The 17,244-nt window shown below is 45.0% G+C and overlaps 1 protein-coding gene across 1 annotated transcript in view; it reads left to right on the top strand.

Moving 5' to 3' along the window:
* Positions 1-17,244, top strand: part of CFAP251 (cilia and flagella associated protein 251) — a 72,481-nt gene that overhangs the window by 23,307 nt on the left and 31,930 nt on the right. Inside the window, exons 11-19 of the mRNA XM_078061030.1 lie at positions 983-1,033; positions 3,199-3,413; positions 5,319-5,513; positions 6,251-6,501; positions 6,831-6,982; positions 8,144-8,317; positions 9,511-9,695; positions 15,530-15,644; positions 16,464-16,627. Of these exons, the coding sequence (XP_077917156.1) occupies positions 983-1,033; positions 3,199-3,413; positions 5,319-5,513; positions 6,251-6,501; positions 6,831-6,982; positions 8,144-8,317; positions 9,511-9,695; positions 15,530-15,644; positions 16,464-16,627 (1,502 nt within the window). The remainder of the gene's footprint in view (positions 1-982; positions 1,034-3,198; positions 3,414-5,318; positions 5,514-6,250; positions 6,502-6,830; positions 6,983-8,143; positions 8,318-9,510; positions 9,696-15,529; positions 15,645-16,463; positions 16,628-17,244) is intronic.

Genomic DNA, 17,244 nt, shown 5'->3' on the forward strand with positions numbered 1-17,244 from the left:
AGACAAAGTGCAGAATGGTGGTTGTCGGGGGCTGGGGGAGGGGTACACATGACAGCTTAATGGAGAGGGGGCTTCCTTTTGGGGTGATGAAAATGTCCTGGAACTAGACAGAGGGGATGGTTGCACAGCATTATTAATGTACTAAATGTCCCTGAATTGTACACTTTAAAATGATTAATGGTTGGGGCATCTGGCTGTCTCAGTCGGCGGAGCATGTGACTCTTGATCTTGGAGTTGTGAGTTCAGGCCCCATGTTGGGTGTAGAGATACTTAAAAGTAAAATCTTTATAATTACTTGAATTTAAATTTTAAAAAATGTAAAAAAAATAAAATCTTTTAAAAATAATAAAATGATTAATGGTTTAATTTTATGTTATGTGAATTTTACCTCAATTAAAAAAGCAAAACAAAAACACTGATTCAATCACTAATTTTCAGTGGTGGTCATTACTTCCCGTACTTATTGTAGCTTTAATGCCTTATAAATGTGGCAATCAGATTTGCATTTACTACCATTTAAAGTCAGTCATTTATGGCATTTTTTTACGTACTTGCTTTTCTTTCAGAATGTTTTTTTTTTTTTTAAAGATTTTATTTATTTATTTGACAGAGAGAGACACAGCGAGAGAGGGAACACAAGCAGGGGAAGTGGGAGAGGGAGAAGCAGGCTTCCCGCGGAGCAGGGAGCCCGATGCAGGGTTTGATGTGGGGTTTGATGTGGGGTTTGATGTGGGGCTCGATCCCAGGACCCCGGGATCATGACCTGAGTGGAAGGCAGACGCTTAATGACTGAGCCACCCAGGTGCCCCTCTTTCAGAATGTTTTCAGATGTTCCTGGAGGCAGCAGATTCTCTTATCTGTAGAGATTGCAAAGCTCTGACCCTGTTTAGATGCATTTGTTTTGATCTTGTGGTTATATTAGTTCTTTCTTTTGGAAACTAGGTCTTTTTGTAGTAGTGATTATTTTTTCTGTACTTATCAGTATGAAGAGGGAAATATACTTGCTTACAGTGCCCCACGTTTAACAGAAAAAGTGAGTATGCCTATTGCATTTTTATGTGTCAGATTTTGTGGAGAGTAAATAAGTATGTGTAAACTTAGTCACTTTGGGCTACTCTTTGTATGTCTTGATATTAAACCGTTGGGAAATCATTTGACATTTTTACTTGGGTCCTTTACCATATTGAATTGTCAGCTGAAAATAATGGAACCATTCTTCAAAATAAAATATTATGGAAAAGAAAGTTGACTACCTTGAGAAAATACCCCAAAAAGTGATGGCTTTACTAAGCTATGTGTGCTTATGACAAAGAATGGAAGTTACTTTGGACTGATGTAATAAATAGTTGAACATGAGTGGCTCCTTTTTAGTCTACCCAGCTTTCAGAGTAACAACACAATCTGGGTATTTAGATGTTTCAGAGCCAGTAGAAAGGCGGTGAGGCAGGTGTTGGGGGAAACCGTTTATCTTGCCTGCTTGCCTGGAGCTGTCGCATCTGAGGTGGACCTCGGGTCCTGTCTCCTACAGCAACTTCTGCATTTGACACCCATGTAATCTGCCCTCAGTGAGCACCTTATGGTGTTTCTTCTGCTTCCTTTCTTCACTCTTGGTACGATTTACAGAAATTTATTTTTAAGAGGGCATGCCAAAAAAAAGAAAAAAAAGATGAGATGGATGAATACAAAGAGAGATTATTCTGTCTGCAAACTCTTTCTCATAAATCAAAGTTATCAAACAATAAAGCCAGTTCTCATTTATTCCTGGCAGTTACGTTCCATAAAGTCTCCGCAGACCTCAGTTAGTGAATACAAAATCATTGCTCCTAGGAGAAATACAGGATTGGGTTCCTGCCAGCCTCGGATCAGAACAGTTTCAACAGATCAATACATAACCTTGTTTTATGTGTGTTTTTGTTTGAAGACACCGTGTTTAATACATAATGTTGATTCATTAGCATTGATGCACAGCCAATAGCTCTGGAACGCATGCCTGGATGAAGTTTATCTAACTCAGGTATATTCTCTGGAAGGTACTTCATGGCCTTCTCACACTTAGGAATGCTAGACAGCATTTCAGTAGCGTATTTGCGGCTAGTTTAAATACTGCCATCATCAACAGAGAGCACCTCAAAAACGTGAACAACATGGCACTAAACAGACCCTGAAAAGGATACTTGTTTACAGTTTGAGAGCTGAAAAAAGAAGGCAGAGCATGTCCTCGCTCGACCTTGGCAGGAATGTGCACACAGGGAAAGTCAAATTTTTGCCACTCTGCACGTGCACATGTCTGCAAATGATCATGAAAGTGCCATGAGGGTTGATTTTGGGGTCATAAATAAATTTTAGTGAGTAGGTGAATTTGCAAATACAGAACACACAAACGAGGACTGACTTCAGCTTGAAATGAAAATGCCTTGTATGGAAGCAGAACAGCTCTTAGGAAGAACCTGATGCCCTTACTTGACCAGTTGTTGTTTTACTAACCCTCTTGTGTTTAAGACAGAAGAGGTGAGCCTTAGGGTCTTCTCCGTGTGGTTGGAGAACCGGGCAGCAAACCTGCTGATTCTCTTATCTGTAGAGATTCAGACAAATGGAGGAGTTTCTTTGATTTATTCATTCATTAAACACTCCCTGAGGGGCTCCATTCACGCTCTGGGTTCTTTCTACACTTGGTCTCCAAGACATTGCCTAAGAAAGATGGCCCTAGTGCCTTATTTTATGTAGCACAAATTTCTTGAGGAGTCAGGAGCATGTCTGTGTACAGTACTTAATTTCTACTGATGGGAAAATGGTTTATGGGAAAAAAAAGTTTATAATTACAAGACTGGGATAATTATTTTTGTGATATCTTACAACTGGAGCATGCTTTTGCTCATGATAGACATCAGTCTCTGAAACCTCAGTAAGAGAAATTGAACAGGTATAAACAAGTGGTTAAACACCTTTTCATTTGCTTTAAGCAAACAGTTTAATTAACCCAGTACACAACCCTTCACTTGCTCCTAGCAAACCTTCAGAGGTTCAGAATGGCCTGCACCATGGCAATCCACGGGGGAGAGATTTCTTAGTGATTGGTTTTTTAATTGTATCTTTTTCCTACTGTAAATCAACGTAATATTATAAAATATGCCATATTGACAAATGCTTTGTTTTATATTTATTACCAACGTAACTTATAATCTGTCTTTTGAAATGCAGACATTCAACAAGCTTGTGGGAAAATTCAGCCAGTCAGTCTTTCATTTGAATTTAACACAAATACTCTCAGCAACAATGGAAGGGAAGCTGGTTGTCTGGGACATACACCGCCCGCCATCCTCTGCCTCCGCCTTGGTGGGCTCTCCTCACATTAAACCTTGTAAATTGGTTCATTTGCAGAAAGAGGGCATCACTGTGCTCACTACAGTTGATAGGTAATTAACTTAATTAAAAAGTAGCTATCAGTGATTACCAAAGTATATTAAAAGCCTTTCGGATGTATACATATATTTTGTATATGCATAGAATATTTCTGGTGAAATTCATTATTAACTGCGAATGTTTGGTGCCTCTGAGGAAAAGAACAGAGAAGTAGGATCAAGGGTCGGGATGGATTCACCTCTTCTTGTAGTCTCATTTGTACTAATTGGTTTGCCTTTCTTTTTTTCTTTTAATCATGGGCATGCATTACTTTTAAAAATCCCTCTGTGTTGGTGAAACAAAAAGAAACTTGTTTTTTTCTTCCACACTAATTAGACTTATTTTGCACCCTAAATGTTACATACTTTAATTTTAAGAAAATAACGTGAATAGCTATATTGTTTTTTCTGATTACAAAATAACACCCATTATGAAAAGATGAAATACAACAGAACTTTATAAAGTTTACTGACTCGAGAGGCTGTGGGGGCTCAGAGAGGGTCATTAAAAGCCTTAGTCTCAGACAGAAAAGGGTTCACATCCCTTCCTTGCTGAGTGACTCGGGGCAAGGGATTTAACTTGGCTGAGCCTCCATTTTTCCATCTGCAAAATGGGCATGACCATACTCTCTCTCTGAGTGATTTTATGAGGATTTTGTGAGGCAAGCCATGTAAAACTCATAGTACCTTGTCTGGCACAGGGGAGCTCTAGATGAAATAGTCCTTATTAGTATATTCGAGAAGTTCCCAACAGGGATGGAGGACGCTGCCTAATGACAGGGACCATGCGCATGTAGTTGGAGTCACTGTGCCATCTGCTTTCCAGAAGCCCTGCTTTCCTTTTCATTTCTTTTAATACAGGATGCAGTGAGGTCCTGGCATGGCTTTACAAAGAGAAATGCAAATTGTCCTCACTCAGGGGTGTGGAAAAGACAATAGTAGAATTGCAGCTGATGATGAATCAACCTTTAATTAGTTGGCGGGGTTAGGGCCCAGTAAAGACTAAGGCCTGGGTTCCCCCTCTCTCCATGTTAAATAAAACCCAGCCAGGACCAGGGAGCCCATGAAGGGTCTTGAAAACACTTGGCCTGTTTTGCCGCTTCTGTCCAGCAGAGGGCAGTGAAAGATGCTGTAGCCAATTACTCTGCCTACCTGCCTTGCTTATTAATCGGAAACTGCATTTAATCACTTTGCATCTATAAGAGGAAATTCATCCCCCTATCCCCCCGTGATTACACTTATGTCAGAGGCTTAAAAAAAAAAGCCCATTTGGGTTGGATCTGAGGACTGGAAATAAAAGGCATTTTGTCACGCGACACGGCCTTGGGCCGTGAGACTGGACAGGGTTTTGCCGTGGCTCTGAGAGCAGCGCTTTCCTGTAAAGCCGCTTGCGTGCCGCTGCCCGGCTGTGTGGTTTCGGAGGGCTGGCAGATGGGCTCTGGTGTCCTCCGTGGGCTCCTGGCAGAGAATGCCAACACCGCCCACTGCCGCTGCACGGGGCTGATCTGGGAGGGCAGGGGGAGGAGAGCGAGAGTGTGTGCTCCGCGTTAGGTGCACCTGGATCCCCGCACAGACTGGCCGCGGCCGATAGCCTTGCCCCGTGTGAGTCGGTCCCGTGCGATATTTGGGACATACTCCTACTAAAAGAGTACTCATTGCTTAACTGAAATTCAAATTTCATGGGGCATCCTGTATTTTTATTTGCTAAATCTGGCAACCCCAGGCCTTGAGCAAATTTCTCAACTTCTCTGAGCCTTAGTTTCCCAGATGTAAAGCGGAACAACAGTAAAATCAGCCTCATAGGACAGTGTTAAGTGAAGTTTTTACAACACCTGGAGTCCAGAGCCCGACATATAATTAGCTGTTCAGTAGTTGGTACCTACTACTGTTAGTTACCAAACGATGTTTTTTCCATTTCAGCTATATTGTCACAGGTGATATTAGAGGCAACATTAAGTTCTACGATCACACCCTGTCCATTGTTAACTGGTACAGCAACTTCAAACTGAGCTCCATAAGGACCCTGTCGTTTTCAAAGACCCCAGCAGCTCCGCCCACTGAAAAATCAAACTATCCTCCAGACTGCACTTTAAAAGGTGACCTTTTTATTGTAAGGTAAGTTGTTAATGAATCCAGTCATTTGAATGGCCAACACATGATTGATGTCCTCTCTGTTAGTCGGCACGCAGTGGAATGTTCACCTTGTTCCCGGGACACGAGCTAGAACAGGATTTCCTCGGAGGTCCTTTATGGGGCTCTCAGATGGATCTCCACAGCTGATTATAGTCACTGTTCAATCATTTTTTAAAATGAAGCATTATTTTCTTTTAAGAATCGTTAGCAACTGGAAACTGGAAAGGGCTTATCCCTGAGCTCTGATGTCTGTTGTGTTTGGAGTCCTTTGCTGTAGCTTGGTGTCTTTTCTTGAAGCCGAGTTTGTCCTAGCACTGCGGTTAAAGGCATTTGATAATTAATAGCCATAACATTTCAAGACTGAATTATCTGTGAGTCTGCTTAATTACCCTTGCAGTATTTGCAGGCACATCTGTATGTGTGCACCAAACTCCATATTTGCATACACAAATGAATATTTGCATGTGCAGATTAGCTAATTGTACAACTGACTGTCCATCTGCATACTTAATGACTCAATTTACATGTAGAAATGTGGGCTTTTTCACTTGCAAATGGAGGCTGTTGGATATTGGTAGTGTATTTTTGGAGATGTTGGGTTAATAATGTCACTAAATTACAGACGACAGAGGCGTTTCCTGTGCAATTAGAAGCAGAATAGCTGACGTGCCCCATTCCCTGCAAACACTGATACTGTTGGGTCTCTCCTTGGCAAACAGGAATCTTATCATTGGAACATCTGATGCAACAGTGTACCACTTAACGACAGATGGGACCAAACTTGAGAAGTTATTCGTGGAGCCCAAGGATGCGATTTGTGCCATCTCCTGCCACCCGTACCAACCCCTCATCGCCATTGGGAGTTTCTGTGGGATGATCAAAGTGTGGGATTATGAAAAGAAAAAGTACCTTTTCAGCAGGGTCTTTGAGAAGGGGCTTGGCGTCCAGAGTCTAACCTACAATCCTGAAGGTATTTTCATTTTATCAGCCTATCTTGGGCTCCAAGAAAAAACAGACCCAAATGGCTGTGCCCTTGGAAGTTCACCTTGACCGCTGTCCCCACAGCCAGCTAGATGAGACACCTGTCCCTCGGGACCCTGCAGCACTCCGTGCCTAGTAGTGTCTGAGCACTCACCCCAGAGCCTCATGCTTTTCCGTTCATTTCTCCTGCCAGGGTCCCGGCCTGTCATGTTCATTGCTGTCTCCTCAGCACCTAGAACAGAGTCTGGCCCAAGAGTTGATGTTTTCTGAAGGAATGAAGTCCTTTTTAGAGCATTGTTCTCTGGCTTGTGATTTCAGGAGCCCTTCTTGGAGCTGGCTTCACTGAGGGGACAGTTTACATTCTTGACGCAATGTCCTTAGAAAACCAAATCCCAGAGCCTTTCAAATATTCCAGAACCAATGTGACTCATATCAGCTTCTCCCATGACTCCCAGTACATGGCAACTGCTGTGAGTGTTTCCACTGGGTGCTGTCCTGTGATCTAGCAATCTTGTTTACGACCAAAAGGGAGGGAGGGCTGGTGGAGGTGCGGGGAGGGGGGCGCAGTGGGGGGATGGGGAGTGACTGCTCGTGGATTTGGGGTTCTTTCTGGGGTCATGAAAATGCTCTAAAATTGTGGTGGTGAGCTCTGTGAATACACTAAAAACCATGGGGTCGTACACTTTAAAGGTGTGACTTGTGTGCAGTGGGAACTGTATCTCCACAAAGCCACTGTAAAGAGAGGAGGGACTCTCGTTCGAAACGAGACCAGGCCTCAGGACTTGCAGACTGGGATTCTGCCATCCTGACAGCTCATTTTGGTGTGTTGGTTTCTGGACCCCTTCCTTGGCATCCGTTCTTTCATCTTTCCCTTTGATTTTTGACAAGATGACATTCACATTTATCTCAAAGCACCGTCTTCCCCCGGTGTTTTGGATTCTGTTCCTTCCCTCTGTGAATAGGGCTCCTAAGCTCAGTAAAGATTTTCTGAGACCTTTAGCCTCTCCCTTCCTGCCAGCTCTCCTGGTCTGCTGTGTGCTCATCTCGCCTTGATGTTGGCCGAGGGGAAAGAGCCATGGCTGCTTCCCACGTCCCTGCTGCTCCCCCACCCCCGCCTCTGTGCCCGGCGCCTCCCCTGGTCTGTGTGCTCCACACCTTTACAGGCCCGCCGCTGAGCCTCCTCACCCCTGCGGCTCCTGACCCAGGTACCCCTTTCCCTTCGGGCTGCTCTCGCACACTCTCCCACCCGGCTCACTCTCAGCCATGATACTTTTTAGAACTCATACCTTTTTCATTTTGTGTAGCTGGATACAGAGTAGGGAGGACAAAGGCAAAAAGAGTCAGGGTTTCAGTTTTCCACACAGAATGAGGTGGGGACTGGAAAGAAGCGTAAGGCCACAGTGTCAGGTAGATGCTTTCTACCCCCCCCTTACCTTTGTGGGTTATCTGCTTTTAACCTTAATTTTCTCATCTGTAAAATGGGTGTGATATTTTTTTACTTGCTCAGATAGACTAAAATTTCTTTTTGGACAAAATATTCTAACGGCAACATTAGTGTGAAAAACATGGTGATGATTTTTAAGTTACAAAACTTAAAAAGGAATAACTTCTGCTCTTTGGCTCCTATTCAGGATGTACACTTTACTGTGGCTGTTTACATGGTGGTAGTCAAAAATGGACACCGGGTTTGGGAATATCTGGCAAGGCTTCGTTCTCATCGCAAAAGCATCCGCAGTCTCCTGTTTGGGGTTCATCTGGACAGCAATGAGCCGAGACTGCTGAGCCTTGGGAGAGACAGGCTCTTGGTGAGCTGTTCAGTGTCCATTTACCTTGCCACCGGGACAGTGGGTGTTTCATTCTTGTTGTGTCCCTGGCATCTGGCATAGAACCGGGCCCACAGTCTGGGTGCTTGTTGGAGAAAATGAACGTACAATGAGGTAGCATAAACCTTTCTGAGTCGACACTTGGTCTCAAGGATGTGCAAAACCAATACTCCTTTCAGTAGAAAACGCACTTGGCATTTTGAATTTGGGTCTTGTCCCATCCTCTCTTGTGATGCTGGGCAGCGGCCACAGTTCCCTGTCAGCCACGCAACCATGAGGCTCGACAGCCGGTACACTGACCGCCACCTGCACCCACGTGGCCATTCTGTTTGTCACTCTCAGCACAGAATTCAATAAATTACATGGGATAGTCAACACTCTATTATAAAATAGGCTTCGTGGTGGGTGATTTCACCCAACTGTAGGCTCATGTCAGTGTTCTGAGCGTGTTTAGGGTGGGCCAGGTTAGGCTATGGAGTTTGGTAGGTTAGGTGTATTAAATCCATTTTTGATCTATGGTATTTTCAACTTACAGTGGTTTATTGGAATGTAACCCCATCATGAGTCAAAGATCTGTATCTATCCATCTTAACTTTGTTCCTCGCTCCCTCTCTTTCTTCCATCCCCTTCTGTCCTGTATTATGGCCATCCAATCATCCATTCATTATGGGCTGGCCACCAAAACCTACCTATGGATGAAATTCAGCTAGCTGCTAATTTATGACTGTTAAGTGATGAGATTTAGATATGAATTAGTTCCTACCCTCAAGGAGTTCCCAAGATAATGGTAAGGGAGACAGTATAACACAACTGTGAGAGTTCAGGTTTTGGAGTCTGTTTGGACCTAAATTTGAATTCTCACCCTACCACTTCTTAGCTGTGTGACCTTGGGCAAGCCACTGAACCTCTCTGAACATCTGTTTTCTAATCTGTAAAATGGGCACAACAGCATGACTTGGCAGGGGAGTCAGGAGTGTTAAGTGGCATCATGTTTTTAGAGCACTTAGCTCATTGTCTTTGCTCAGAAGGAATGCTCCATCATGGCAGCCTGTGAGGAGTGAGGGTCTAGGCAAGTCTTCCCTTAGGAGGACCACTACTGTCTCTCCCAGAATAGGACTGTTGGCTGCCTTCCTTTGGCTCAGCCCTCATGTGTGTCTATCTGGCCACCTCTGCAGATTGAATATAATCTTCTCAAGAGCTACAGAGACAACCTGGAGGTCCTGGACATTCACCGCACCGACCAGGGCCACTATCCCACCTATATGGTCTGGTACCCACCACTCACCAAGGAGCTCTTCCTGCTCATTTGCAACAGTGGCTACAAAGTGAAACTCTTTAATTCTACCACCAAAATGTGCAGGTAAGCATGAGGAGCTTCCCGCTGATGTGATACCTAGATCAGTTTCTCCGCCCCCGGCTTCTTTTAAGTCCCAATTTACAGACCTGAGAGCAGCTTGGCTACCTTTACTATCACTCACTATGCAGGGGAGGAAACCGAGGCACAGAAGAGTTGAATAATTCTCACCCAGGGTCATGTGGCTGGGAAGTTGCCAGAGGCAGGAGGCAAATCCAGAGCCCAGCACTGCACAGAGATGAGGGACCCAGAGCTCAGTGCCTGAGACCCAGGGAAGGAACCCGCAAAGTCGCTGATGCTTTATAAACTCTCCCATCTTTCTCTCGTGGATAAAAAAACATATATTTTCACTTGAAAATTACCAATTGTGCGATTTTTTAAAAAAGATTTTATTATTTTTTTAAGGTAACGTCTATACCCATTGTGGGGCTCAAACTGAATCCCGATATCAAGAATCACATGCTCGCCTGACTGAGCCAACCAGGTGCCCCTAATTGTGCGATTTCCCTTACTCTGAGTTCCTAAGGGAGTTTTTAAGTTTACCTGATGGCATTCACGTGTTCACTCAGTATTTACCCAGCCTCTACCTGAGCCAGGTTCTGTCCGAGGTGCTGAAGGTAGGGATGCCAACAGCAGTGTTCCTGCCGCCATGGAATTTGCATCTTGGTAGGGGAGTGGAGTTTGTGGGAGAGGCTGGGCTGAGGTCCACATTTGAGGTCAGGAGCACATGGTACTTTAGAGCCATGAGACAAGAGAAGATTCCAGAAGGGAAAAGCAGATAGAAGAGTGGCCGAAGACCAAGCCCAGGGCATCCAAAGCTCCACATCTCTGAGCAGTAGCTCCTCTGTCCTGAAATAGGTCTACGTCTGTGGCTGGCCCTTGTGCTGCTAGGCCCGGGGCTCCCTGGGTTTGCTCCTTGTGATAGATACAGATCATGGTGCATCATCCTTGCACCGGAGCTCTGCACTCATCTTCAACAACCCCCCCCCCCCCGCCCCAACCACCAAGTAGTATCCCACTGAGGTTCAGAGAGGTGACGGAACTTGCTGCTCAGGATGGAGCGGGACTTAACCCTTGAGCCTAGTTCTGGCTCTGTCCTCTACTTGGCACTACTGGGCCCAGGTGCAGCCCTGGCCGTGGGCTCCTACCTAGTCAGCCCTAGAGGGCATCCCCTCTCCTCCTGTCGTTTGGCTGCCTTGTGGGTATGTCTGGAAAGAACAGAGGCACTGAGGCTGAGCAACAGGTGAGAATGCATTAGTGACCTCACCTGAGAGAAGGAAGTCGGAAGCCAACAGTAGCTGGCCCCACGCTTGAGGAAGACCGGCGTCATGAAATGTTTCTCAGAAAGATAGGTCCTCAAAGGCCAGGATCACCCAAGATCATCATCATAATCTTCTTCTCTTTTAAACATTTGTTTGCAGAAGGGTACAAGGAAAAATGATTGAGAAATGCCATGTCATGTGGCAGGAACAGGAGAGAAATCCAGCACAATTTTTTTTTTTTAAAATATTAAAACGCTAGGAAGGAGACATTTGAAAGAAATAGGTAGAAAAGGAATTTTAGGAAGATCTCAGAATCTTCATACATCATCTTTAATGGATACAAACTTTTTGGACATGGAATATCCCACAGATATGCAAGTCCGGAGTAAATCTGAGTTCACTGAGCAGGTAGATTGGGGATGAAGGGCCCCAGGCTCCAAGTTCCCACTAACAGTTACTAAGCAGGGACTTCAAGCCACATAGTTTGGAGTTTCTGCCCCTGACAATTGGAAATTAGCATAAGGCATCTTTTTGTTTTTATTTCATTTTATTTTATTTTATTTTTTAAGATTTTTATTTATTTATTGAGAGAGAGAGAGAGCATGAGAGGGAGGAGGGTCAGAGGGAGAAGCAGATCCCCTGCTGAGCAGGGAGCCCGATGCGGGACTCGATCCTGGGACTCCAGGATCATGACCTCAGCCGAAGGCAGTCGCTTAACCAACTGAGCCACCCGGGCGCCCCTGTTTTTATTTTATTTTTTAAAAAAATTTTATTTATTTATTTGAGAGAGACAGAGATAGCAACAGAGAGCACGAACAGGGAGGAGAGGAAGAGGCAGGCTCCCTGCTGAGCAGGGAGCCCAATGTGTGGCTCAATCCCAGGACCCCGGGATCATGACCTGAGTGAAAGGCAGATGCCCAACTGACTGAGCCACCCAGGCACCCCTTTTTATTTTTATTTTAAAATTTCTTTTATAAAGCATCTTTTAAAAAAATAATTTATCAAAGTGAAATTCAGTAACGTAAAACATAAAAACTAACCATTTTAGGGGTGCCTGGTTGGCTCAGTCAGTTAGGTGTCTGACTCTTGATTTCGGTTCAGGTCATGATCTTGGGGTTGTGGGATTGAACCTGCGTGCAGTTCTCTGCACTCAGCGGGAGTCTGCTTGAGATTCTCTCTCTCCCTCTCTCTCTGCCCCTCCCGCCTCTCGTGCTCTCTCTCAAATAAATAAAATCTTAAAAAAAACCTAACCATTTTAAAGTCAACAACTTAGTGGCATTTAATGCATTCACAATGTCATGCAACCAACACCTGTTCTAGTTCCAGAACATCTCCATCACTCCAAAGTGAAGCCCCTTGCATAAAGCATCTTTTAAGTTGTAGGAATAACAAGGCCTCATAACCACAGCTTAATTGGGAAGGAATTGCCTTTTCATGGGGCGGGACTTATCCAAAACAATTTTAAAATGCACTTAAAATATTTAGAACTTGAAAGGCAGTTGGCAGAAGCAGGCCAATAAACCTATGAGCAGATGTTCACTAGTGTATCAAAGATGCAAATGAAAACAAGACATCATTTTTCACAAATCAGATTAGCAAAATAAAAATGATTGACAGGGCACAGTGTTGGCAAAGTATAAGTGGGTGGGCACTCTCACTGGCTGTTGGGGGGATGTGGAAACTGGGGTGTCCTTTTGGGAGAGCTTTGCTAAATTGTATCATGTCGTCTGATGTCTAGGAATGTAGCCCACAGAAGTCCTCGCACAGTATGCCAAGACATAAGTAAAAGGATGTCTTGCTCGAAAATATTTCCCAAAATTGGAAACAATCCAGATGTCCATTAATAGGGGATTAGTTAAATAATGACTCGTCACTACACTGAAACATGATGCTGCTTTTAGAAAAGAAAAAGTAAGCTCTCTTTGTAGTAACATGGAAATATCTCCAAGACGTAACACATTTTCCTATAAAATTACACTTCTATAATTTATCTACTTTTCACATAAAATTATAATTATATAGGTTAGAATATATAAAAGAAATTCTTGAGTCCTAGACACCAAACTTACCCATGATTACTTGGGGATTAAAGGGTGCAGCAATGTGGGCGTCTAGGTAGATTATCTATCCTGTGCACGTCTAAATGTGTGAAATTGTTCACAATGAGTATGTGATACTTTTTCAATCAGAAGCAAAAGATACTAACTTTACAAAATTGTCAGATACATTTAACAAAACTAGGTGACAGTTACATGGCCCTCCTATGTGTCAGAAATTGTTCTGAGTGCTTTACATATATTAACCGACTTACTGTTCACCATGGTCTCAGGGGGAAGGCGTGTCATTGTCCCTATTTACTGGTGAGGAACCTGAGGCACCGGGACGCTGAATAGTTTGACTTTTTTCCCCCCCTTTTTCTTATTTATAATTTAAATTAAGATATAATTTACATATCATAAAATTTACCCCTTTTCGGTGATTTTTACTATATTCGCAAAGTTGCAACCATCACCGCTATCTAATTCAAGAGCATTTCCATCACCCCAAAAACAAGCCCCATTCCCTCCCTCCCTGTCCCCACTTCTGCCCCCCCCCGGCAGCCACCAAGCTGTGTTCTGTCTCTGTGGCTTTGTCTATTCTGGATATTTCATTTAAGTGGAATCATATAATATGTGACTTTTTGTGTCTGGCTTCTTTCACTCAGCAAGATTCTTCAGAGCTCGTCCATGGTATAGTGTGTGACAGTGTTTCATTCCTTTTTTATGGCTGGATCATATTCCACTGTATAGACATACCCTATTTATCCACCTGTTGTTGGACATTTGGGTCGTCTCCGTTCGGGGCTATTTTTGTGAACATTTGTGTGTAGGTTTTCCGCACAGACACCCGTTTCATGTCTCTTGGGCAGAGACCTAGGAGTGGAATGACCAGGTCACATGGTAACTCTGTTGAACCATTTGAGGAACTGCCAGACTGTTTCCCAAAGCAGCACCAGCAACAGCATGCGGTGGTTCTACGTTCCCCGCAGCCTTGACCCTACTCTTTAAGGGTCCGAGCCAGGATTCAAACCAGAGTCTGCCCCTAGCCATGCTCTCGCTGCCTCTGTCCACTTGGTGATACTCGGGGAAGGTCCTCAGACATCCCTACTCAGGGTGACCTGCAGCTAGCTGGTGCATGATCCCTCAGGTGGCCATTTAGCATTTCTGACACCTCACCTAAGTCTCCATGTGTATGAACTTGACTGTGGATCACCCACCTGACCCCACCCCTCCGTGGTACCCTCACAGCTGGCCCCGGCCCCCTTGCTCAGCTCACCGCCCTCCCCCTCCTGCTCCTGCCCCCTTTCGTTTTCTTCACTTTTCCAACAACAGTCCACTTCCCATGCCCTTGCGCCACCTGTGTTTGCTGCCTGTTGTCTGTCACTTCCATATTCTCTACCTTTCCAACTCACCACTGCAGACCCAGCTCACATGTTTCCTTCCTCAGGGCAGTCTCTGAGCCCTGAACTCGCTTGTTCCTACACCTCTCCCTTCAGTGCTTCCACGTCTGTCATCTCTTGTCGGCTGTGAGCTCAGTGCAGTGACCAAATCTCACTCACGTCTGTGTCCCGAGCACCTCACACAGTGCCTGGCACAGAAGGTCCTTAAAAAAGACTGCTTAATGGATTTGCGCCTCATTTAGTCAGTGCACACACCTGGAGTGTGTACTGTCCCCACCAGTCATGGGCTGGGTACAGGGGACACAGGAAGAAAACACATCTAAACCATGAGAGGCTTATCATATAAAAAGATGGTAATGGTTACACAGGAGCAGATCCAGCTTTTGTGGGATGTGAAGCCTATTCAATTTTGTGGGCCCTGTTAAAAAGAAAAAAAGGATACATAATTAAGAATAAAACACAGCAGGACTCCCCTGAGGCCTCAGAAGGTACCTGTGTGAGCCGGGGGTCCTGAAATTCCTGTTTTGCTCGCTTCAGGGAAAGTACTGCTCTGGGCTTAGGGTAATGTGCCCTAACCTCACCTCGGATCAGATTCCTAACAGTCCGAGTTAAAGAAGTCTGACCATTGCCGGGGCACCATTCATCACAATTATTTTCACAGGCAGTGCTTGGGAAGTCTGCGTGTTGCGCTTGCAGACCTGTATGTCAGGTGTCTCGAGCCACGGACGGCACCTCATTCTGATCTCTTGGCCTGCCACTGGGGAAGGGGTGTCTTCCTACATCCTGGCAACGCATGTCACTTCCTCACCGCGTTTTCCTCGTCCCTTGTTCCTGTACACATTCTCGAGGCATAATGTTCCCTTCACTCAGCTGTCAAGGAGGAAACTCAGGGCCTCCACCACGAAAGCATTCTTCACAATCAGACTTTCCCTGGAGCATTTACTGTTTGGAGCTGTTGCCTCTTATTTACGGCAGCTGTTAGCAGCGGTTGAGAGGGAGGTTCTTCGCTGAGTGACAGGACAAGAAATTGGGAATGCAAAATGTGTATGGTATCATGAAAGGTAGCTAGTCACAAAACCTACGATCAGATTTGTGGAATTCAAGAAAAAAAATGTTTCTTTTTTTTTTTTCTCATGCAGAAAGACACTTCTTGGGCCGGTTTTTGGGTCTCCCATTGAGCAGATACAAATCCTCCCAGTGAAAACCACCTTGGAACTGCAGAAACGCTACATGGTGTTTATTAACAGAGACAAGGTAGCAGCCTTTGCTCTCTGCCTGGGGAGATGACTCTCTGGGGTTGGATTAGCAGTCAGCCCCAAGTAGAATCAGACTCCGGGTTGCCTGGTGTCACAGCCAAGCCCAGCTCCTTCATCTCGGTCAACATGATACTGAAAATTGCCATAAATGAGTGAAAATTGGGTCTTAGGAAGCATTTCTGAGCAGTTACTGCATTTTCTGTACTCCCATGAAGACACGTGGTCACCAAAGGATTTTTTTCTTTCCAATTTATTTACATGGAAAAATCTTATAAAGACATGCAAACTAGCTACACTTAGTTCTACGTTTAATAATCTATTGAGGGGCGCCTGGGTGGCTCAGTCGGTTGGGGGTCTGCCTTCAGCTCAGGTCATGATCCCAGGGTCCTGGAATCGAGTCCCACATCAGGCTCTCTGCTCAGCAGGGAGCCTGCTTCTCCCTCTCCCTCTGCCTGCCTCTCTCTGTCAAATAAATAAATAAAATCTTTAAAAAAAATAATCTATTGAAAAGCATAAAATCATAGGATTCCAGAATTATTCTGGAAAACCTTGGACGTCTAACTATGAAGACGGGTGAAAGCTTCCTTCCTGTGTCTCTACCGCAACCTGGCGTCTCTCTCCTAAGGGACCAGCCCACGGGGTCAGTGTGTGTGTGAACCTCTAACCCCATGAAACGGGGGCTCTCACACACTGAGGTGGTTCCAGATACGCAGGTCCTTCCGGTAAACAGCACTGGAGGTGACTTGTGAATGTGCCGGGCCCGAGCCTGGGGCCCAGTTATCTGAATCTGAATTTTCAATGACATATTCCTCTCTAGGTTGGACTTCAGATCTTACCAGTTGATGGCAATCCACACAAGACGTCCGCTATTATATGCCACCCCAACGGGGTGGCGGGAATGGCCCTTTCCTACGATGGCTGCTGTGCCTTCACAGCTGGAGGACAGGATCGATCGGTGGTGCAGTGGGAAATCAACTTAAGGTACGTGATCAGGCGAGAAGCTCAGCCCCACAAGGCAGGTGTCAGGAGTAGACCCTCGTTTTTTAACCAGCCATGCAGATAGGTGTGAAGCCCCTACTTCAGGCCCGGCCCTCGGGTTGTTCCCCATGACATCTGTCTATATGCGTGTGCAGACAAAAGATTACTGTTTTGCTTCAGGGACCAGTGGTATTTGCGGCGAAGGCAGTGTGATTCTACCTTGTTCACACGCGGCCCCTGAAATACTTCCCACTCTGTCATCCGCAAATTCACACCAGCTAGAAAGATCTTGCCCAAATCTCCAAAGCATGTGTAACAGCAATAGTGAGAGTATTATTTGAAACGTGTTTCCAGCCTGCTCTTCTCACCCACCCGCCCTGAGCTGAGACTCTGCCTTGGGTGAGGCTGGAGGGGTCCAGGGTTGAGCATCACAGAGTACTCGGACTTTGAGGTCAAAGAGACATGGGTTTGGATGTGGAGCCTCCTTTCTGCTGGCTGTGAGACCTAGGGCCTGTTTCTTAACATCTCTGATCTTTAGAGTCCTTGTCTGTGAAATGGGGGGAAAGGAGGATAATAATAGGGACTTTTATAGGATCCTTGTAAGTTTTGAATAGAGCAGA

Source organism: Halichoerus grypus, chromosome 13 (assembly GCF_964656455.1).
Source record: "Halichoerus grypus chromosome 13, mHalGry1.hap1.1, whole genome shotgun sequence".
Lineage (NCBI taxonomy): Eukaryota > Metazoa > Chordata > Mammalia > Carnivora > Phocidae > Halichoerus > Halichoerus grypus.